This window comes from Rana temporaria, chromosome 2, assembly GCF_905171775.1.
Source record: "Rana temporaria chromosome 2, aRanTem1.1, whole genome shotgun sequence".
Lineage (NCBI taxonomy): Eukaryota > Metazoa > Chordata > Amphibia > Anura > Ranidae > Rana > Rana temporaria.
In genome coordinates, this window is record NC_053490.1 from 235,461,383 (window position 1) to 235,486,584 (window position 25,202).

The 25,202-nt window shown below is 40.3% G+C and overlaps 1 protein-coding gene across 4 annotated transcripts in view; it reads right to left on the reverse strand.

Annotated features, from left to right (window-relative positions):
• Nucleotides 1–25,202, reverse strand: part of CBLB (Cbl proto-oncogene B) — a 241,730-nt gene that overhangs the window by 115,809 nt on the left and 100,719 nt on the right. For all 4 annotated transcript variants that reach the window (XM_040336632.1, XM_040336633.1, XM_040336631.1 and 1 more), the window contains 3 exons: nt 15,517–15,673; nt 6,566–6,687; nt 6,257–6,394 (listed from right to left, as the gene is read on the reverse strand). In XM_040336632.1, the coding sequence (XP_040192566.1) occupies nt 6,257–6,394; nt 6,566–6,687; nt 15,517–15,673 (417 nt within the window). The remainder of the gene's footprint in view (nt 1–6,256; nt 6,395–6,565; nt 6,688–15,516; nt 15,674–25,202) is intronic.

Below are 25,202 nucleotides of genomic sequence, written 5' to 3' on the forward strand. Positions count from 1 at the left end.
CCTCCCAAAAAATAAATCCCCAGGGGAGGATGGCTTTTCATCCGAATATTATAGAGCATTTTCCCACCTACTTGTCCCATATATGGAGAGGCTGTTCAGCAAGGTCTCATCCCTAGCCTCCTTCCCAGAGGAAATGTTACAAGCTGTAATCGTGACTCTGCCCAAACCGGGGAAGAAGCCGGACTCACCCCAGAATTTTAGGCCCATCTCCCTCCTTAACACGGATCTAAAGATCTACGCCAAAATCCTGGCCAACAGGTTAGCTAAAATAACTCCCTCCTTGGTCAAGGCGGACCATGTGGGCTTTGTCAAGGGAAGACAGGCTCCCGACGGCACTAGGAGGCTGTTTAACCTACTCCACATAGCTGAAAACAAAAAAATCCCCGCAGCTATTCTAGCACTCGACGCCGAAAAGGCTTTTGATAGGGTCCACTGGGGATACCTTCGTGCTACGCTGCAAAAATTTGGCCTTCAGGGACATATCCTATCGGCAATACTAGCCTTATATTCCAACCCATCGGCGAAAGTTTTCACCTCAACTGCTCTTTCAGATAAGTTTTACATTACGAACGGTACCCGCCAGGGGTGCCCTCTATCCCCTATCATCTTTACCCTTATGATGGAGCCCCTGGCGGAGGCCATTAGGACTGATAACTCGATTTCGGGTTTTAAGATAGGGAAAACCACCCACAAAATCGGTCTTTTTGCCGATGACGTAGTTTTAACTCTTACTGACCCGGCTTCTTCCCTGGAGGGCGTATTTGACATATTGACAAGGTATAGCAATGTCTCATATTATAAGTTGAATGTAGTAAAGTCATGCCTGTTGCCTGTAAATCTATCACAGAGACAAATATCTTTCCTGAAAAGTAGATACAAATTCCAATGGATGTCCAAGGCGATCTCCTATCTGGGTGTCCGTTTAGCCTTTCCATCCTCGTATACATATGAGGCAAACTTCCCTAGCTTAATCCACACAGTGAGGAACGATCTACAACACATTGCCTCTTACGAACTATCGTGGTTAGGGAAGATTGCCGCACTAAAAATGGTGGTACTCCCAAAACTGATCTACTACTTTCGTACTATCCCTGTATGTCTTCCTGAATCTTTCTTTGCACTTATAGACAAACTCTTTAGACAGTTTATATGGAACCGGAAAATGGCTAAGATCCCTTATGTAACAATACAGAAACATAGAAAAAATGGCGGGGCAGGATTCCCAAATGTGAGAAACTATTACAAAGCGGCGATACTAGACCAGAGTAAAGCCTGGTTTGACCAACAGTCTCCCAAACTTTGGGTACACATAGAGAGATCAGTAGTATCTAATAGAGATCTTCCATCCCTCCTTATAGCAAACCTGATCGAAGCTCCTTTAATTTGTCCTAAGCTCCCCTCTATTGAGGCGACGCTTTCTGCTTGGAAAAAACTCCATCTCACAGCCCCCCGGGAGTCTTTACAACACTGTCCCTTGTCTAGTCTACAGGTGTACGAATACCTGATTCCCAACGTTAGAGTAGATCAGTGGCTAAAAAAAGGAATACTCACTTACGAGGACTTGCTAGCAAGGGATCCAGATACACATCAGTTCTCTAAAACACAGATTCATTACTTTCGCTCTAGTTATCCAGATAAGACTTTTTCTTTACATAATGAAGTATGGGAATACCTCAGGTCTAATCACGGGAAGCCTAAAGGTTTGTCTTGGTTTTATGACTTACTACAAAACAATTCTAGATTTAGCAAATCTTCCCACATGTTGAACTGGGAAAGGGATCTGGGCTCTGTCCATTCCATAGAAGAATGGAAAAGGGCAATAGCCAATTGTTATAAAGTCTCTCATTGCTCCAACCACTGGGATCTAATGTTAAAGACGCTCCACAGGTCTTACCTGACTCCGGTGAGGATGTCTCTGATATTTTCCTCAGAGACCAGTGAATGCTGGAGATTATGCGGAGCAAGAGGGAATATATTACATATTCTCTGGGAGTGCAAATCCATTCGTAGTTTTTGGCGTGAAGTTTTTAAACTGATCTCTTCAATAACAGGTTTTTTTCTTAAACCTTCCCCTCAATTAGCGCTACTCTTTCTCAACATCCAGACTATCCCTACACAACTCAGAAGCATCATAAGCCATGTTATCATTGCAGCAAGGCTTACGATCACTTCTAAATGGAGGTCCACCTTAGTTCCTAATATCAGTGAAGTTATCCAACGGGTGCAGGAACAATACTCATATGAAAAGCATTTTGCGGCCCAATCACATTCAATAGCAAAATTTCGTGACCATTGGGATCCATGGACATCTAAATTTCAGATTAACTAGGCAATTAGGTATAAAGTTTACTGATTTGCTGACACATATATGCTGGCAGGCAGGCAAAACGATCACTAGCTATTTACTCTAGTATCACTCTTGAGGCAATCTCTTTTCTCTTCTTCCTCTCCCTCTTTCTACTTCTCTTAGTAGTCTCCCTTTTTCCCTATTCTCCTCCTTTTCTCTTCCTTCCCCCTCATTCTTTGTTTGTTTTCCCTGTGTACCCCTTTGATTTGTTGATTATAACCCTGGTTCATTTCTCGGGTGCTATATTTATAAGCAACCTACATTCTGGGTTAATATCCATTACCATACTACGTGTGGTATAATTTAGATCACCGGATAAGTGTTATGGCGGTAAGATCTATAGTAATCTTGGGGGTCATGCCACCTCCCAACTTGGGAATGTCCAGAGGGGAGGTAACGCCCACATTTAGCGGTAGGGCGTGCTTCCTCATTTACTTATTACTCCTTGGAGACAAGCGTGACCCTACGGGCAATATCTTAAAGCTAAGTTTCTCGTTTTGTATTATCTCCTCTACTAATTCTACGCAAATATCCGTTGGTTCTGCATTGACGAATGTTGAAAAACTGTATACGTCTGTATAGAGAATTGCAATTTTTGTATTGTCACTCTTTTTTATGAACCAATAAAAACTAATTGAAAAGAAATTAGCTATATATATATATATATATATATATATATATATATATATATATATATATATATATATATATATATATATATATATATATATATATATATATATATATATATATATATATATATATATATATATACACATACATACATACATACACACACACGGGGCTGGCTGCTGTGTGTTACTGCTCGGCGCACGCGAGACCTCAGATTTCACGCCTCACCAGCGGGGGGACACTCTCATTGCCCAATTATGAGTTTTGCTTATGGCTTTGCTCCTTCCTATTTGTATCCCAACCTTGGGCACAGTGGGATGGGCTTATTATACAAAATTAGTGCACTGCATAAAAAATTCAATTACAAGTGTAAAAAGTGAAAAAACACAGCAAAAACTAAAACAAAAAAATGTCCAAATAAGCGTGAAATAAAGTCCAAAGAATTGTGTGACGAACAGATTATAAAATTCACCGGTGACGTGAGCTCAAACAATAGGTGATCCCTCCACCACTACAGGATTAGCCACTCTCACCTTAAGGCATGGACTCCTGTGTTACCAGGTAGTCATGCAAGCAGATATCATAAATGCAGATACATCCCATGGCAAATTGTCATGTCAGGTCCCTCAGCAATCCGCAAAAGATAATGCACCATATATGGAAGAAAAACAGATCCAAGTGCTTTCCGTTTCAAAATACTAAAATGTATTGGGTAAGCATAAACTACTCACAAAGATCTGAATGATCGGCAGCATATAAAACAAACAGGCAGGCAGACAACGCCCCAGCTCCACCCCGCTGAGGAAGCCCGCAGAAATGCAAAGCGCACAGGGAAGGAGCACACAGACGCCACCCGCCGCCAATGGGATGGGCTACACGCTCATGATGGTGGGATGCACCCCGCCCCTTTCAAGTCAATTTTGTTTGGGAGCCATGTCGCACGACTGTGCAATTGTCAGTTAAAGCGACGCTGTGCTGAAAGCAAGTGAGCAAGTGGTTAAGCATAGGATGTTCAAAGAAATCCAACAGGTAGGCGACAAAGTAAATGCCAACATGCCCACATAACAAATAGGTCATGAAAGGATCACCATAAATTAGTGAGCAGCTTGTAGGACCTTACACCAGAAACTGGCATCAGAGTCAAACAAATGAGGAGGGGTATCAGCTGAGAGATAAATGCAACTATACAGGCACATTAACATGCATACTTACCGGTACATGTACATTTTCTGTGATCATACACATTTCCACATTTTTTTTGTTCAGGTACTTCTAAAGCGCTGTCAATTTATGCAGCGCTTTACATCTACATTCACATCAGTCCCTACCCTCATGGAGCTTACACTCTATGGTCCCTAACTCACATTTATACTAGGGCCAATTTAGACAGGATCTAATTAACCTACCAACATGTTTTTGGAGTCCACATGTGAAGGTACACAAAAATGCATTTATGTGAAATGCACACTGATGTACATGTAAAGCCAGAAAACCAATGTAGTGTGTTGTCACTGATTTTAAATGGCACCTCCATTTACTAAAATAGTTGTAGGCAACAGACCTGGACTGCAATGCCCCACAATGCATATGCCATACATTGTGGGCACTGTGCTAGAAAAAAATTGCTCATGTTCAATCATGGTGGAGTTGTGGTACGTTGGCAGCCCCTTCAACATAATAATTATTATAATTCTTCTTTGTGAGGGCTGGGAATGAGAATTTAAACCTGGTTTATGAACAGGATTTTTATGTAGTTTTTATAGTATGCTGGTATTATGTTAATTATTATTTGGGGTGGTGCTGGAGAGGGTGGGGTATTGTTTGTATTTTGGTAGTTTGTTTTTGTTATTTTTTAATCTGTGTTATTTATACAATGTTGTATTTTAATTGTGTGGATGGTTTATTAGTGTATAATTTTAAATTTGTTTTATTTGGTGCTAATGGCTGATGTTGGAAATTCTGTTATTGTGTCTTGTCCTTTTCATTGTTGTGATCTTGTGTTGTCTTTGTCGAGTGTGGCTGTGTCTCAATAATTTATTTCCCTTTGGCATTAATAAAGTATTCTGATTAATGGTCTTCCTTAATGCAACACTGCAGCGCTCTAAAGTTTGAATAGAAAAGCAATATTTTTTCAATGAGTACATTTTGACTAACTAAGGTGTCCTTTTATGAAAGTGAGATCAGCGGTGATCCCGATTCTCACCGCTGATCTCAGGTCATACACAGTTTATGAAGCTGAGGTAATCAGCTGAGAACATGTTCTCCACTGATTACCTCAGCACAGTGAGAATCTGTAACTGACGGTCACAGAAACAGCCAGTTTATGAAGGTGTGATCTCAGCACCTCACTGGCGATCTGTGACAGAATTCTCACTTTCTGATTCACCATCTCTGAGGTGGAGAATCAGAGTGAGAAGCGTGAAGCTGGCTGATATTGTGGAGGAAGAAGGAAGTCTTTTGACTTTCATGCTTCACACACAAGCAGCTTATACAGTCAGAACACATCTTCCCCACCATTACACACCCCAAAATGAGCAGGTTAGGAAATATATATATATATATATATATATATATAACACATATTATATTTTTTATATATATTTTATAAGAGATAGAGATAGAGATAGAGATAGAGATAGAGATAGAGATAGAGATGAATTCTATTATTAAAGTCATTTTTATATCATTTTTTTAATTATTAGTAAAAAAAAATTGTAAACCCTAGAATATGGTTTTACCCATGGACTGTTCTATTACAGTTATACAGGGTTTATATTTGTATACTTTATTAAAAAAAAAAAAAATTAATGATTATAAATGTATTTTTCATTTATATGAATGGTGTATAGCTGCATTACATATGTGGGATTCCGTTCATATACTATACACCATTCACATTTAGCAAATCAAAATGCACGTTAAAAAGGTGTCAAACTATATGCTAAAAAAAGCTCCAAAGTGTGCATTACAAACCACACCAAAATGCATCTTAAAATAACCTGTGCCAAAATGTGTGCTAAAGGACCAACATGCGTGTATAAAAAAATGCACAATAAGCTGAACTACTACACATCATGCTAAATGTCAGGAAAGCTTCCGAATAGCAGAATAGGGAGATTCATTGTTCTTTCCCGGGTCAGATCTGCTTGGTTGACAATAAACAATGACTGACAATATACAGAAAAAAAAAAAAAAAAAACACACATAAGCCTGGGTCTTAGACATAACATTTTTAGAAATTGGACCGTTCTTCCTCAAGTATTCTTGTATACTTACAATCCTTCTCGACTGCCATCGATAAGAGCTTGAAACAATGGTTTGTTATGAGGTATCGTCTGCAGAATATTCCCATCACCAGTCACATATCCTATAGCCCATTGTCCCAGTCTTGTGCAACTTAATCTAAAAATGTAACTGAAAAGACAAAAATATATACATCACAAAGTAATTAAAATGTTTAATACAAACAAATCACAACAGAGTAAACTCCAGAAAAGAACACAGAGGAAAAAAAACATTACATATAACACTTGTAAAACTTTGAAGTGGGAACAAAAAACCCACAAGGAAAATAACTCTGTTTACCTTCCTGATTTAGTGCTGTACTTCTGTAAACGTGCCTTGACCTCGTCATATGTTAAAAATGCCATATAACCAGGATGAGTCACTGCTAGAAAGTTCCAGTTCCTTAATATAGAGCTCCAAGGCTGAGGAAGGAAGGTGGGAGAAGATAAACTGGTTAAAATTCAGACAATAATAAAGCAATCCATTTTAAGAGCTTAGATTTTTATTTTGTTTAATTCACAGCTCAGTAAAAACGTATACAATGCACATAATTTAAAATGATTATATAATTAAACCATAGTGCTCATATATTTAAAAGAACAACCCTGTTTACTCAAATCTACAAACAAGATGCATACTGATGTTACATAAGGTTGGAGTCATTATATACCATTAATAAATTGTATAATTATAAAGATACCGTATACCCTTATATACCAAAGTTCAGAGATACCTTTTGACAAAGTTGTTTAAACAGAATAACACTGAGCCAAAGAAAAGGCTCTGTGCTCAACGCCCATGAAAATGCACTCTTAAAGAAAGCCTGCGTATTGCCTATGCCGGGTCATCCCAACCTAGTAGCACACACATTTGCCTTTCCTTCACCCCCCCACTGCTCTGTTCAGCTGCCAGGAGCAAAAGACAAATAACTGGTACTTCTGGGTATCAGAGCATGTGACTCATTCCCCTCTCTCATGTGACAGCATAAGTACATGATGATTGGCCCAGTGCCATCACAGTCCAGTACAATTTCCAACTACAGCAACTCAGAGCTTACACTGGGCTTCTTTAACTCATGCCTGAAAGTTGAACAGCACAGCAGTGGAACATAAAGAGGGTAAAAGCATAAGTTGCTGGAGAGGGTTGCATTAAAGTGAGACCGTTTTGTGATGCAAAGTACAGGTCTCCCAGCCATAGGCAATAGGACACTCCTTGCTTTATATGAATATATCCACAACATGCCTTCCACTACTGCTGAAATGTTATTTCAGAATATTTTGTGCAATGTATCTTTCTCTGTGGTGATTGCAGATCTTGAAGTGAAAGTTTAGTCAAAACCTGACTAATTTTAACCCAGCTCTTAGCCACATTTTAAGTCTATTCTATATAGCCCTGTAAAGAAAAAAAATGCTATACTTACCTGTTCTGCAGTCGCTCTGGTCCCACGCCGAGATGTCAGCAGCAGCTTCAGTGTGTGGGAGTGTGCAGCCGACAATGGAAGCCCCACAGTAACCATGGGTGATGTCACATCCCAGGCATTTCACAGCTATTATCAGTTCTCTCCTACACACAGCAGCTGCCACTAGAAACTGGACCGGAGAACCTGCAGACCAGGTAAGTATAGTGAATTTTATTTACAGGACTAGATAGATTAGGCATAGAATATTTTAGAGAGTAGGTTTAGCATTATGTTTTGCCTAAACTTCCACTTTAAAGCATTTGGTCACTAGTTTAACTGTGCAGATATACTATGGCAGAATGGCTCTCCTGGGCAAAATCCCGTATATATACGGCTTCGCCCAGGAGAGCCACCAGAGGACGCCCGATGGCGTGCGGTAGCACAGGGGTTTGTGTAAGTAAACACACAAATTCCCGTGCCGTCTGATAAGAAAGTATCACGATCTGTCAAATCTCCTAGTTAGTCCCATCCCCCCACAGACAGAAACACACAATAGGGTAAACATTTAACCCCTTGATCGCCCCCTAGTGTCAACCTCTTCCCTGCCAGTTTACATAGTAATCAGTGCATATTTATATCACTGATCACTCTGTAAATGGTCCATAAAATGGGGAAGAAAAAAAAAAGAAAAAAAAGAAGAAAAAAAAGCCATATAAATGCCATAAATCTTTTCCATAATTGATTTGCTCAAGCCAATCAATATACGCTTATAGCAATTTTTTTACCAAGAATATGTAGAAGAATATAACTTTTTAAATTGGGATATTTACTATGTTTTTTTTACAATTGTCGCTTTTTTTTTTGCGCTAGAAACAAAAAAAACTCAGGAGGTGATCAAATCCCACCAAAAGAAAGCTCTATTTGTGAAAAAAAAAAAAAGGACATCAATTTTGTTTGGGCACAACATCGAACAACCCCGCAATTGTCAGTTTAATCGACGCAGTGCCGTATCGCAAAAAATGGCCCGGTCATTGGGCAGCCAAGTCTTCTGGGGCTTTAGTGGTTAAGAAAGTCCACTTTATAATGAAAACGACTTCTGATCCCCAAGCCTGCATGCTTCCAATCTCTGCTGCATGAAAAATCTTCTACATTCATCAAATGCTACAGGTGCTACATGCTACTGCTGCACCACTGCCATGGGCTGCAACATCACTACTGTGTCACATACTAATATAGGGGCCGGCATAAGGGACCAAAATGTGCAGAGAGGGACAAGGCACCAGATATTACCTAATTGCTAGATGCTAAAGAGCCAGCACACCTTATCAGAAAGCCAAGACTGGCAGGTCAGGCTGTGGGAAGGATAATTAAGAGTCTCTTTCTATGCAGGGTGGCCCCAGTCCTGAAGACTCAGGCCACCAAGAGTCTTCAAAACTGCAGGATGTGCAAATACAGCTTACTGACACAGGACATCTAAAATATGCCTGGCCATTTCAAAACACCTGCTAACACAGCACTGGTATGTGTAATATAACATTTACAGGACAGACTTCAGACATGATCTCGGTCAATGGCCTCAGCCTTCCTGATATGAAATTATGGCACGTGTGCACAGTAATAAAAGGTTGACAAGGAATTGTATAGCACTGTTCAGACCCTAAATATTCTCAAACATTGCCAGCACATATTAGCAACAGATAAGATTTTCTGGAGTTGTTCTTCAATGTCCAAGAGCAGCAGACCCTAAACACTCTAGGAATTACTGTGCAATAATGTGTGAATGCAACATCACTTCTAATATACAAGCATATTTTTTTTCCCTAATCTTTAAGCCACTTCATTTAATAACAAAACTTACTCTAAATCAGCTTAAGTTGCATCCCTGTGAAAATGTGAAGATAAAAAGGAAATAGTCTCAGAAGCAGTATTAGGATTCTGTGGAAATACCCCAGACAAGCTTATGCCATGATGGGTTCCAAAGTGGATTATTTTTATCTCCTTCACAGAAAAAAAAAAGGCCAAAAAAAAACCACACAACAAAATCAGTCAGCACTTTCCAAAAAGATAAACAGTTCAGTCTTAACTTTGCAACAACATTCAGACAATAGACTCAATCGCTGTAACTAATTATAGAAGCGTTTACGGTTTATTTTTATTTATTTTCTTTTTGCTCCAAAAAAAAAAAAGGAAAAGAAAATTCTTTCAGAATCCTACTACTTATTAACGTGCCATGGGAAAAAATATCAATTATACAGGAAGGAAATGTGAAATCTCACAGCTTTTCGAATGTTATTTTTAGATGAGAAAAACAAAAACTTGTATGGGAGGCTGATGTATTCAAGTAAATATAGCATATGATTTTAAATACTGCATATCATGGTATCTTTTCATTACATAAAAATGTACGTAAAGGGCTTTCCCTTTTACATAGGATTGGTAAAGGGAACCTGCTAGAATGGTAGATACGATCCTCTGTTGGAGGTCTATCCCACCCAAGCCTACAAGTGTAGAGTACACCAAATTTATACAGTGCAATGACTTTCCACAGAATGAGAATTGCTTTCACACATGGAAAAAAGCAAAAAAAAATTATTTATTTAGGGACAAGCAAATCTTTTGAAAGGCCAGTTTACAAGGTCTTGTTTGGCCTTTGCCCCCCCCCCCCAAAAAAAAAAAAACATTAAAACAGCATTCAAAGAGTTCCTGATGCTAATCCATATTAGTTGTGTACAGAATGGCTTATCGCAAACTGCAAACGGGACTTCTTATGGTTTCCTTTCAACAATGGCTTTCTTCTTGCCACTCCTCTTCCATAAATGTCAGATTTGTGGAGTGCACGACTAATAGTTGTCCTGTGGACATATTCTCCCACCTGAGCCGTGGATCTCTGCAAATCCTTCAGAGTTACCATGGGCCTCTTGGCTGCTTCTCTGATTAATGCTCTCTTTGCCGGGCCTGTCAGTTTAGGTGGACGGCCACTGTCTTTGCGGGTTGTGCCATAGGTTTTCCATTTTCGGATGATGGATTGAACAGTGCTCTGAGATGTTTAAAGCTTGGCATATTTTTTTATAACCCATATTGATGGGTTACAAAACTTTTTGAAACAATTGACATTTATACAGCATCAGTGCTATAAATAGCCACTGATTACTGTGAAAATGTCACTGGTAGGGAAGGGGTTAACACGGGGGCGATTGAGGGGTAAATGTGTTCCCTCACTGTGTGATCCAACTGTAGGGGGATGGGAGAAACTAGGGGAGGAGATTTATCAGTGTTCCTATATATACTAGGAACACACAATCTGTCTCCTCTCCCCTGACAGAACATGGATTTGTGTGTTTACACACACAGATCCCCATTCCTGCTCTGTCAGGAGCAATCACGGGTCCTCGGCAGACATCACAGCTGTCGGGCATGCGCATCAGCTTCTCAGTGACGTGGTTGGCGCGCGCGCCCCATATACCCCCTAAAAGCGCACGCCGTACAACTATGGCGATTTGCGCAGGGGAGCCATTCTGCCACTGTCAAACGACAGTGGGCGGTTAGTGGTTAAAATGGATCTCCATGCAAAAACAAATGTAACATTTTGTTAGCTTCTTTCATAAAAACATACATGAGCCTTGCTGTCTACTTTGATCTGAAATACAAGTTAAAAGTCCCATAAGCAAGGGACAATGGTAAGCATGGCTGCTAAATTTGTAGACTTGTTTTTACTCTCCAGACAAAGCTCTGCACTAAAACAGACGAGAGTGATGAGTTTAGAGCCTTTTCTCTCTTATCCCCCCTAAATAACTGCCCAACTAAACTCCTCCCTGCTAGGGTTGGGAGATTTTAACTTGTAGGAGATGGAAACAAACAGGCAAACACACAGGTGAGAAACTCTAGGGAAAACTTTTTTTTTTTAAAGAGTGGTAAACTTAAGATCATTTTGATGTCTGTGTCTCCATTGGGGAGATTTAACCTCAATTAATTACTTCTTCTGAGACACCAGAAATTCAAAAGTAACTGAAACACGTGTCAAAGACAAGAGGCATCAAAACCGTCTATCCCTCTTCCACGTCACCAAAAATGTTTTGCTGCAGTTTGCATCCACATTGCAGATTTCTCCTCGCTAGCTATCCCTGCGACAACCCATTGTCAGGAACCAGACAGCGATAAGAGATTTTTACTAGGGGTGCACTGATATATCGGTGCCGATACAAAATCGTCCGAAAATCGTGTTTTTGGGGTAATGCCGAAACAACAGAAATACTGCCTGATAATGACCCACCTCAGAGCCGGACTTAATTACCATCCGTACGGCTCATTTCCTGTTTCCCCTGCTCTGCCACTGCCAGCGTCGGCGTCGTGACGTCGCAGCCAGTCACTGGCGGGTGCGAGTCCGACCATCGGCTGTCCATGCAGCTCCCCTCAGGACAGTCAACAGTGAAGTCCGCGTTCTGTGGGGGCTGGGCCCCATCGAACCCCGCGTGACTCCGAGCAGCTTGCTCATCACCCGACGGCAGAAATCACAAACGCCAGCAGCAGTTAAGGTAAGGTCTGTGACCGACTGTCACAGACCAGCAGTCCCAGACTTTATTTTATTTAATTTTTTCAGTTCATGATAAGATGAGTGTTTTACTTTATGACAAAAAGCAAGAATAGAGCAGGTGTATTGTTATGGTCTCTAGTACAAAATGGTTCTAATAAAACATGAAGCTCTCTTCTCCCTCCAATGTTCCATACATATCGTAGGATCATATACACACTGTACATGAGTAAATACATAAACATTGATTATATACAATTTCCTATCTACCAATATTTAAAAATGCAATTCTTATTTTATACCTAGCTCTTTACAGTTGGAGTCCTATGCAAAACTAATTCTATATGGGGCAACGTTTTATGCCCAATAACCTGCTAATGGTGTGCTCTGCATTCTCCATGGGAATATAGAGAGCCCTACTAAAGCTTTTCGGGGCTTCCACAGGCAACCAGTTTTGGTTGAAGCTGTGCTTTAAAAGTAAAACCCTGTCATAAATTAGCCTCAATACCAATGAATCTGTGTCATACTCTGCCTAAAAGAAATTTGATCATGTCCCCACAAAAGTCTATAATGGACTATATTTTTTGACTATATTTGACCAGTGCAACTTTATTGTGTCATTTTCGGTTTCGGACTGAATTTTTTTTTTATTTCGATTTTGTTTCTGAAATTTCCATTTCGGTGCATCCCTAGTTTTTACCATAATTATTCTATCTGAACAAATATATATATAGCGTTATAAAAATGAAATGGAGTTTGTATTTTAAGCACTAGACACTCTACTGTAAATTATACAGTATGTAATAATGTTTTATTGGCTGCTCATATATTACAGGTAGAAAAGAAGAGCAGCTTCTGCTGCCCATGTCATTGAACCTGGGAATTGTTCCAAGGTATCATGAAAATAATCAATCAAGGAAAAACTAAAACCAAAGTATTTAGATGGATTTGATTTGAATATTTCAAACAATGGGGGGGAATTCAATTAAGCTGCTTTACCATTTTTCTTCTGGTATTAATCTCTCTTGTTAATGTTTTATGCCAAATTCATGAAACATCTACAAAACACTTTTGGTTCTGACTCGTGCTCCAAATTCAGTGCATTCAAATAAAAAAAAAAAAACGGTAGTTCTCTGTGCGGTAGACCCTGCTGAGAGATTTCACTAAAATTTCTAATGTGTTCAAGTAAAAGTTCTAAACAGGTACATGAATTTGGTGAAGGCTGCAAAACTTTCAGAGCGTGCACAAGACTATCCTGTAAAATCTGTCTGCATGAATTCCACAAAAAAAAAAAAGTCTTCCAAAAACTCAATGGGGGGGGGGGGGGGATTTACTAAAACTGAAGCAGACAGTCAAGAGCAGCTCTGCATAGCTGCCAGTTAGCTTCCAGCTTCCATTTGTTCGGATAAAGTAGTTGTAAACCCTTACATACTGTATATCCAGTGAAGTGACTGACCTCAGATGATACACAGAGATGAAACAAAATCATCCTACATAAGTTGTATATTTCTAGGTACAGCCAACTTTCCCCTACATCCAAAGTGCAGAATTTATACAGGATCTCTCAACTCAAGTGGGGGGTCAAAAAACAGGGGGTGGAAAGCTGAAGTTACATCAGTGAACAGAGTTCTGAGAGCCGATTGGAAGGAAAGGGACACACACCCTTCATATACTTCATATAGCACAGAGGAACAGAGCTGAGGCTGTCAAACACTGACTGTGTCCTCCCCAGTGACCATTTTTCTCTTGGTGTCAGGACAAAAGTGACTCTTGCTTCTAGCCGAGGAGAGAAGCATCAGAGAGAAAATACACTTAGTACTCTGGATTGTGACAAACACTATAGAAGGATAAGCTTTGCTAATATTTCACATCTGAGGTTTACAACTACTTTAAGCTTTGCAAATGAAAGCTAGAGGTCGACTGGTTGTCATACACAACTGCTCCACATTCTTGATGCTCCACTTTTATTATATTCCTCTCAGTGTATTTACACTTTCACTCCAATGAACAACAAGGAGTTCACTCCTCATCTTGGCATAGTGGGTGGCAAACTTGGTACCCAGAACCAATTGGTATATGGCACAACTAGTCTTCTTGTTTATACATAATTGGCCAGTGGCATAAAGTAATAAATTCATACGGTTCTGTCCGCTATGCTAAAATGAGAAAAAAAAAACTTGTTTTCTGGGATTTATGTTGAAAGTGAAAACCTACTTTGGTTCTTTTAGGCTTACCTCATGTTAAGTGAGCTGCGAGAACCAATAGCTTGGACCAACAAGGCTTGACAAACCTGAAACTGCTGTATGTAGATGGAAATTAATCTCTAAATTAAAGCTGCATCAGTGCTAGACCCCCCAGCAGTTCTGGATGCACACAGTTGGCCACAGGGGCATACAAATTATTTTTAAGGCATTTGGCTGCTAGAATAAAATAAGGTATAAACCAGATTTATGTTGGAAGTGAGTACTTCTGTTTTGAAGAATAATTCCAGGCATCGACATGTTATCCATAGTTGCATTGGTTCAACTTGGACCAAATTAACTATGCATGATCTACCTGGCCAATCCAATATAAGCTGGAAATCGCTGAAGTTGATACCACTACATCCAGTCATCTTCACTTGCTTCCACAGGTGCAGTGCTGAGCGGCAGGCCTGATACATTGTGAATATAGGAGATCGGCAGCTTGGCACAGGCGTCATTTAGAGAATGCTTTGCATTTTCTAAATGCAAAGCAGTCTCCGATTGGAAGAGGCACAGGTACAGAGCAGTCACCACCCCCACCTGAATACATTTAGAAAACGCAAAGCATTCACCGAATGCCACCTGTGCCAAATGGCCAACTTCCTGTGCTCACAATGCAGAAGAGCAGCTGCTCAGTGTGAGACGTGGAAGTAAGTAGAGATCAGTGAAGTAGACATCGCTACTGCAGTGATTTCCAGTGGCAGTGGACAGGTATGTCATATACATAGTTACATTGGTCCAACCAGGTATAATATGCCAATACCTGGAATTATTATTTAAGGCAACAGTATTTGTTAGTGTTTTAAGTTGTTTGCTTCCCTTCTGCCTGCCTCATTCGAAGCCGATTAGCCATCGCAATTAATATCAATTTGATTTTACTTTAAATTATTGCAATTGCTTGTAAGGTAGAAATGTTAATTTAGTCCTCGAGTTTAATAAAGACTGCTTTACAAGTGTTAAACAATATTGATTAAGAGCGAACATAATTAAAACATGCAAGTAATTTCCTAAGAATTTTTACATTTATACACAGATGTTTAAGATCACAGTGACAAGATAGTGTACAAAGAACACACCATACCTGAAAAAGTCTTGTAAAAATATCAAATTCAAATACTGAAATGTAATCATTGCATGTCAAATCAATTGTCGATTTTAAAGCCATTGCTTCTAAGCCTGATGTGATCTGATGTACTTCATGAAGGCACTGTCTAAATACTTTCCATGGCACAATGGTTCTGCGAAGGGAGGGAAAGAAAACCATTAAAGCTTGTTGTTGTGTACAAGTTTATGGACACAATGTACAGAAAACCTATATGTTGTGAAAAACATTAATCCCCTAAAAAAGAAGGATACAGTTTAAACCATGTACATTTTACCATTTGAAAGTATACTTGGCATTAACTTTTTCTTCAGTGTTTATGAATGCCTACAATATTATAAAATATTTTTTTGTATTTATTTTTTCACCTGTATAAACATTAAGGCTGGGTTCACACTAATGCCAATTGGATGTGGGTTTCCCAGCATCCAATTCACATGTCAGGAGACTGACCGCCTCTCTATGGAGCCAGTTCACACATCTCTGAAACAGCTCCCCTGTCCAATTGACACGAGTCCAGTGCGCCCAAAAATTTGGGCTGAAATTGGACCTGAAACGTTGAACGGGAATGCACCCGACCTGGCTGTGAGACGCTCCATGCTGCAGTGTGAACCCAGCCTAAAAGAAACTTTCATGACATCCCACTCCCCCCCCCCCCACATACCAAGGAGAAGTATCGCCTCACCATATATCCTCTGTTTTTAATGGAGATGATATTGCATAGGTCATTCAGACACTAGAAGTGGATCATAAGAATAGAGGGGAAGGACCTATGTCCTGTATTATTGTCCAAAAAAAATTTTTTTTACGGGCAAGACAAAAATATACATTTTCTTAATCATACATTATAGGATTTGTATTCTGAAACACTGGGGTATGCAAAACTAGTCCAACTGAGGATAGGACAGTAGCAAACGAAAATCTAACAGGCTCACAAGGAACAAACCAAGACGTGGTTAACAAGAGCAGCACAAGGAAGCCTACAGTGCCATCTGAAGAACATTACAACCGAGACTGACACCTAAGAGTCCCCCTGGTAAAACTTAACATGTGAACAAAAGACCAGATAGCAGTATTGCACCTGAGTAACAGCTGACCAAGCCAGGTAATTGAGATCCCATGGAGTAATGGAGGAGCATACGGGGAGTAAGCAACACCCTGAACAAAGCCTTCACAGGGGAGTGGAAGCCAGTGATCTCTGAAAAAGAATTGTTAAGGCTGAGATTTGACCCTTGCTTGTATTCAAGGCAAGATATTGATCAAGACCAGGTTAGAGGTATTGTCCCACAAAGTACTTTCTGAGTTAGACATTACTAATGTTGCGCCATTTGAAATAAACTCTACAATTGCACCTGGAAAGTAAGAGAAGTTGACATCCTAGCCTTTTGGAAAGCAGAGATATCAGGTAGTCTCTTATACTGTATTCGGGGCACTTGGGCCTCAATAGCCAAGTCATCAACTCCAGAGGCCAAGAAGCAGAATGGTAAAAATGTATATATAATCCTGCACCTAGTATAATACTAAGAAATAGCTGCTGTTCCCCCTAATAGAATCCCCAAGCAGAATGGTAACCGACTTTGCATCACAAAATCCAAAAAATCTGGGAGGGCCCACTGCAGTCCACCAGAAGCCTGTTTGTTGCAATGAAAATTACTGAATTAAAGCACAATATCCTTGTGCTGCCCATCACCTAGCACAAATACAGTGCCTTCAAAAAGTATTCATACCCCTTGAAATTTGCCACATTTTGTCATGTTACAACGAAAACTAATGTATTCGATTAGGATTTTATGTGATAGACCAACACAAATTGGCACATAATTGTGAAGTGGAAGGGAAGTGATAAATCGTTTTCCATATTTTTTTACAAATAAATATCTGAAAAGTGTGGCATGCTTTTGTATTCAGCCCCCTTTATTTGGATACCCCTAACTAAAATCTAGTGGAACCAAATTGCCTTCAGAAGTCACCTAATTAGTAAATAAGAGTCCACCTGTGTGTCATTTAATCTCAGTATAAATACAGCGGTCCTGCGAAACCCTCAGCTTTGTTAAAGAACCTTAGTGAACAAACAGCATCATGAAGGCCAAGGAATACACCAGACAGGTCAGGGATGAAGTTGTGGAGGAGTTGAACATCTCACAGAGCACTGTTCAATCCATCATCTGAAAGAGGCCAAGAGGGCAATGGAACTCTGGAGGCACAGCAAAGATCCACAGCTCAGGTGGGAGAATCTGTCCACAGGACAACCATTAGTCGTACACGCCACAAATCTTGCCTTTATGAAAGAGTGGCAAGCAAGCCTTTGTTGAAAGAAAGCCATAAGTAGTCCCGTTTTCAAGAAGCCATGTGGGGGACACAGCAAAACGTGAAAGAAGGTGCTCTGGTCAGATAAGACCAAATTTGAACTTTTTGGCCTAAAAGCAAAATGCTATGTGTGGCGGAAAACTAATACTGCACATCACCCTGAACACATCATTGCCACAGTGAAACATGGTGGTAAAACATGGTGGTGGCAGCATCATCATCATCATGTTGCGGGGATGCTTTTCTTCAGCAGGGACAGGGAAGCTGGTCAGTGTTGATGGGAAGATGGAAGGAGCCAAAATACAGGGCAATCTTATGCCTTGTACACACGATCAAATATTCCAACAACAAAACCGTGGATTTTTTTCGGACGGATGTTGGCTCAAACTTGTCTTGCATACACATGGTCACACAAATGTTGTCGGAAATTCTGAACATCAAGAACGTGGTGACGTACAACACGTACGACGAGCTGAGAAAAATTAAGTTTAACCACTTAAGACCCGGACCAAAATGCAGGTAAAAAAACAGACCCCTTTTTGCAATTTGGCACTGCGTCGCTTTAACTGACAATTGCGTGGTCGTGCGACGTGGCTCCCAAACAAAATTGGCGTCCTTTTTTTCCCACAAATAGAGCTTTCTTTTGGTGGTATTTGATCACCTCTGCGGTCTTTGTTTTTTGCGCTATAAACAAAAATATTCGACAATTTTGAAAAAAATGCAATATTTTTTACTTTTTGCTATAAGAAATATCCCCCAAAAACATATATAATTAATTTTTTTCCTCAGTTTAGGCCGATACGTATTCTTCTACATATTTTTGTAGACATTATGGCGGACACTTCGGACAATTTTGACACATTTTTGGGACCATTGTCATTTTCACAGCAAAAATGCATTTAAAATGCATGGTTTATTGTGAAAATTACAGTTGCAGTTTGGGAGTTAACCACAAGGGGGCGCTGACGGGGTTATGTGTCACCTAGTGTGTGTTTACAACTGTAGGGGGGTGTGGCTGTAGGTCTGACGTCATTGATTGTGTGTTCCCTATATTAGGGACGCACAATCTATGACAGAGCCACAGTGAAGAACGGGGAAGCCGTGTTTACATACGGCTCCCCCCGTTCTTTAGCTCCGGGGACCAATCGCCGGACTCTAGCAGCGATCGGGACCACGGAACTCGCGCCCGCGACCCACCGCTGGGCTTTATACAACCACGTACAGGTACGTGATTGTGCCCAGCGGTGCCATTCTGCCGGCGTATATCGTCATTAGGCATGCTCGATTACGAGCATGCATGGATTTTTGTGCGTCGGAATTGGCTAATTTCTGACAAGAACTTTTGTTGTCAGACAATTTGAGAACAAGCTCTCAAACATTTGACATAAATTCCGACAGCAAATGTCCGATGGAGCATACACACGTCGGATTTTTTGATCACAAGCTTACATCGAACATTTGATGTCGGAAATGTTGACCGTGTTTACGCGGCATTAGAAGAAAACCCGTTCGGTTCTTCAAAAGACTTGAGACTGGAGCGGAAGTTCGCCTTTCAGCAGGACAACGGCCCTAAACAAAGCCAGAGCTACAATGAAATGGTTTAGATCAGTGGTCATCAACCCTGTCCTCAGGGCCCACTAACAGGCCAGGTTTGCAAGATAACTAAAATATATCACATCACAGGTGATATCAATTGCTGCTCAGTGATTGAAGTATTCTAGTCTGCATCTCTCCAAGGTAATACATAAAACCTGGCCTGTTAATGGGCCAGAAGACAGGGTTAATGACCACTGTTTAGATCAAAGCATAATTATTTGTTAGAATGGCCCAGTCAAAATGCAGACCTAAATCCAATTGAGATAATGTGGCAACACGTGAAAATTGCTGTTCAGACGCTTTCCATCCAATCTGACAGAGCTTGAACTATTTTACAAAAGAACAGGCAAACATTTCACTCTCTAGATGTGCAAAGCTGGTAGAGTCATCCCCAAAAAGACTTGCAGCTGTAATTACAGTGAAAGGTGGTTCTACAAAAGTATTGACTCAGGGGGATCAATACAAACGCATGCCACACTTTTCAGATATTTGTAAATAATTTTGAAAATCATTTTTCTACTTCACAATTATGTGCCACTTTGTGTTGGTCTGTCACACAAAATCCCAATAAAATACATTTACGTTTTTGGTTGCAACATGACAAAATGTGTAAAATTTGAACACTTTTTCAAGGCACTGTGCAGCGCTCTCCCCTCTCTGACTTAGTCCAATTGGGACACAACACAGATGGGGGTGGGTCCAGTGATGTCATCATGCATAACAGATTGGCCAAGCATTGCCGAGTACCACTGGCTTTATGTACACAGGGAGTGGTGTGACAGGCAGCTTGCAAAACAACTTGTGCATATGCTGACTGTTCTTTTAACCACTTAAGCCCCGGACCAAAATGCAGCTAAAGGCCCAGGCCAGGTTTTGCGATTCGGCACTGCGTCGCTTTAACAGACAATTGCGCGGTCGTGCGACGTGGCTTCCAAACAAAATTGACGTCTTTTTTTCCCCACAAATAGAGCTTTCTTTTGGTGGTATTTGATCACCTCTGCGGTTTTTATTTTTTGCGCTATAAACAAAAATAGAGCGACAGTTTTGAAAAAAATGCAATATTTTTAATTTTTCTATAATAAATATCCCCCAAAAATATATAAAACATTTGTTTTCCCTCTGTTTTGGTTGATACGTATTCTTCTACATATTTTTGGTAAAAAAAAAAAAATCGCAACAAGTGTTTATCGGTTGGTTTGCGCAAAATTTATAGCGTTTACAAAATAGTGGATAGTTTTATTGCATTTTTATAAAAAAAAAATTTTTAACTACTAATGGCGGCGATCAGCGTTTTTTTTTTTTGTGACTGCGACATTATGGCGGACACTTCGGACAATTTTGACACATTTTGGGACCAGTCATTTTCACAGCAAAAAATGCATCTAAATTGCATTGTTTATTGTGGAAATGACAGTTGCAGTTTGGGAGTTAACCACAGGGGGCGCTGAAGGAGTTATGTTTCACCTAGTGTGCGTTTACAACTGTAGGGGGGGTGTGGCTGTAGGTCTGACGTCATAGATTGTGTCTCCCTATAAAAGGGATGACACATTCGATGCAGCCGCCACAGTGAAGCACGGGGAAGCCGTGTTTACATACGGCTCTCCCCGTTCTTCAGCTCTGGGGAGCGATCGCGAGGGGGTGGCTAGAAACGAATAGCCGCCCCCTCATCCTGGATCGCTCCCAGATGATTTCCGACCGCCGCATGTACCGGGGGGGGGGGGTGCCGATCGTACCCCTGACCCACGTCTAGGCAGGGACGTACGGGTACGCCCATCTGCCTGTGAGTGCCATTCTGTGGACGTATATGTACATGCGGCGGTCTTTAAGTAGTTAACCATGGTTTTATTAAAGAATGTCAACAGTGAGCACTATAAAGCATTTTTTTTTTCTGTTTTTCAGCCATTATATCTCTAGTGGAAGTTAGAGCTGGAGACACTGCTGAGGAGCATTGTGAAATGGGTTGGCTTCACTTAAGCTGTATTTGACCTCATAGGGGGTTAAAGGGTGAAAGCACACCAACAAAGCACAAGTGGTTGAGAATTTGGGGATTTTGCCCGTAGAAGTAGTTTAGCGACGACAGATGCAAAGGAAGGATGTGTTTGCACATGGAGTGCAGAGACTGGGGTCACTGGGATGACACCAAAGTGTTTGGATTGGGGCATTTTTGCATTATAGACGGTATCCGTCGTTTCATACATAACATTGATTTTGTTTGATTTTATTTCTGCATTTTTTTGGTGATAAACTAGTTGCGCTGCTTTATTATTGTTTTTCACATATTTTGCCATGGTATTTAACCACTTAAAGGGTCACTAAAGGAAATTATTTGTTTAGCTAAATAGCTTCCTTTACCTTACTGCAGTCCTGGTTTCATGTCCTCATTGTTCGTTTTTGCTCTAATCCTTCTCTGTTCTAAACACTTCCTGGTTGTCTGTTTCCTGATAAAAAAAGTCGTGGGATCTTTCTCTCTGTGGTCACTAATCAAGGAGGTGTGATTACTGTGTGTCTAAAACCCCTCAACACCAATTATTTTCATTTTCCAAACCATCACTGCTCTGTATTGGCTCTGTGCAGCAGAGAAGCAGGAAACATGCAAAAACAAAACTGAAACTGCAGGTACATTATATGATTGATTTTTATCTATTTTTAATCATTTTTAAAAGGAATCAGTTAACTATTATGTCTCTATACCCTGTAAACAGTCATTTCAGCAAAAAAAATGTTTTCCTTTACAACTCCTTTAAGGACCGGCTCACGTACATATACAGGTGCAGGTGCTGCCACAACCGAGATATCCATATTTTCTGTGGCCGGTCCTGTAAACGATAATGGTGGTCTCCGCTGCAGATTCGCCACAAAATCACTGTTATCGGCAGCGGGAGAGGGGCCTTCTTGGTGCTTGCCATGGATATGAGTGAGGGCAAGATGCCCCCCATCCGTCTCCATAGCATAGCAGGGCATCAAAACGTCACGTCCACCCATGCCTTTTAAAGGCACATTTTTTTGTGGTTATTTTTTTAAATGACTTTTTTTTTATTATTGCATTTTAGTCTAAATATGAGATCTGAGATTTTTTTGACCCCAGATCTCATATTTAAGAGGACCTGTCATGCTTTTTTCTATTACAAGGGATGTTTACATTCCTTGTAATAGGAATAAAAGTGACCCATTTAAAAAAAATTAAATAAACAAAATCAAGTAAAAAAAAAAAAAAAAATTGTTTTCTTAAGCACCCCGTCCCGTAATCGTTAGAGCGAGAGCAATAATTCTAGCCCTAGACCTCCTCTGTAACTTAAAAGATGCAACCTATAGAATTTTTTTTTTGTTTCATTTTTTTTTATTAAAGAAAAGGAAAAAGACAGTAACATGTATTATAGCATAACATAAGCTACCCAATATAAAATCACACAAATCGATCATTCCCATTCCTCCAGCGTATCTATGTTTTAAAAGCTGGGCATGTGAACATCGGGGCTTCATTTTTTGCCATACAAAATTTTTCAAAATTGAAATAAGCGCTATCAGATGTGTTCTTTTAATAGGCATAGGAAGTGATCTAAAGAGATACAAAATTTGGGGCAGCATGAACATTTTAAAAGTGGCGAGACGGCCCGTCCAAGAGAGTTCACAATTGGAAATTTTCTTTGCATCATTTGCTAGTTTGTCAATAAGAGGGGAGTAATTAATATCTGCCAAACGTGTAACATCTGATACCAAACGAATACCCAGATAAGGAATCCCATCAGTACTCCATGTATATGAGTATGAAGTTTGAAGTTTCTTTCAAAGAATAGGATCTACTCCGAGATCCAGCACCAGGGACTTGGTGTAGTTAACTTTATAATAAGACAAAGTGCTAAAAGTCGTAGGAATATCATGAGCTGCCGCTAAGGAGGTATCCGGGTTTGTTAGAAAAATGATTATATCATCTGCGAACAGATTAATAACATGGGAGCCATTCTGAAATTTGAAGCCAGTAATTTGTGGCAACATTCTTATTGCTTCTGCTAAGGGTTCGATTAACAAATTAAAAATGGACGGGGACAAAAAGACAGCCCTGTCTGGTTCCATTCGAAATTGTGAAGGGGCGAGACAGAATATTGGAAGTGTATACTTTTGCAGAAGGCGTGGTATACAATGCCAGTATAGCGGATAAAATAGACCCAGCGAATCCAAATTTCTGAAGAGTATGGGTCATCTATTGCCAATGAATACACTTGAATGCCTTCTCCACATCCGAGCAGAGAAGGCACCCGACTCGCTCCAGCATGGTGGATTATGCCCAACACTCTTCTGGTTGCATCCGACGCCTGGCGTCCAGCGACAAAACCTGTTTGACCTGGGTTAATAAGGGTTGGGAGAATGGGAGTCAATCTATGCGCAATAATTTTCGCATATAATTTAAGATCCGTATTTAAGAATGAGATTGGTCTGTAGTTAGCTGGCTGGGTAGGATACTTACCTGGCTTTGGTATTGTCACAATGTAAGCCTGTAACATCTCTGATGAAAAGGAGGCCGAAGCCATTGCATCCGCGAACACAGAGGAGAGATTAGGGGCAATAATTTCTTGAAATCATTTTTAGTAATCATTCGATAAGCCATAAGGCCCCGGGGACTTCCCCACCAGCAAAGAGTGAATCGCTTTGCTGATCTCTTGGGGGGTTATAGGTGCGTTAAGCACTTGCAACTGAGCAACTGAGCACTTGTAAGAGTAGGAAGTTGCAAAGAGGCTAAAAATCATTGAATGTCAGGGATGTTAGGTTGTGGGGTGCTAGGGTTGTCCTTCAAATTATAAAGGGAACCATAGTAGGACGCAAAAGTATCAACAATTTCTTTTGGATTAATAATTTTTTGTTTTGAACGTGGGTCTGTCAGGTATACAATTTTAGATTGTAGCTTTTTCGCTTTAAAGCGATTAGCAAGGAATTTACCTGCCTTCTTACCAGAAGAGTAGTGTGCTAGCTTGAGGGCTTTAAGATATTTATCATGTTGCTCTATCAACAATAGACGCAGGTCTGTACGTAATTTAGATAGGCCTGTGCATGAGGAATGGGTAGGGTTAGCTTTATTGGAAGATTCAAGGGTTCGTATATCTCTCAATAGTCTGTCGAGCTGCAACGACCTCTGCCTCTTAATATGTGAACAAGAATGCCCCTTATGAAGGCCTTATGAGCACACCAAACAAAAGGGTCAGAATCTGACAGAGTTCAACTGAAAATACTCTTGAAGGCATTTTCTAATATCCAAAACATTTTGGTCAGAATTAAAAATCTGTGAATTAATTTTCCAAACATATGCGGGGCTGGTTGTGTGGTCCTCCAGAATTGATATGGAAACCGGAGCGTGGTCCGACCACGTAATGTCATGAATACTGGAGGAAGACACAGCCTGCAGAAGCACCTTATCCACCACAATCATATCGATCCTAGAGTACGAGTTATGACGCACAGAATGGAAAGTGAAGTCGCGTTCCTCAGCATGTTGGCACCTCCAGGCGTCATAAAGATCTTCTTTGTGGAGTAGCGGTTGAAGTGCCAAAGGAAGGCGTTTAGGCTTAGAAGAGAGGTCCAGATGAGGATCAGCAGTAACATTAAAGTCCCCGCATATCACCAGCTGACCTTTCCAAAGTTTTGAGACTGTGCGAAACAGTTTGTTTGCAAAGCAAAGCTGATGAGTATTGGGAGAGTAGGCACTCACTATTGTAAAGGGTCTATTATTGATATTACACAAAAGTATCAGAAATCTGCCAGCAGGGTCCCGG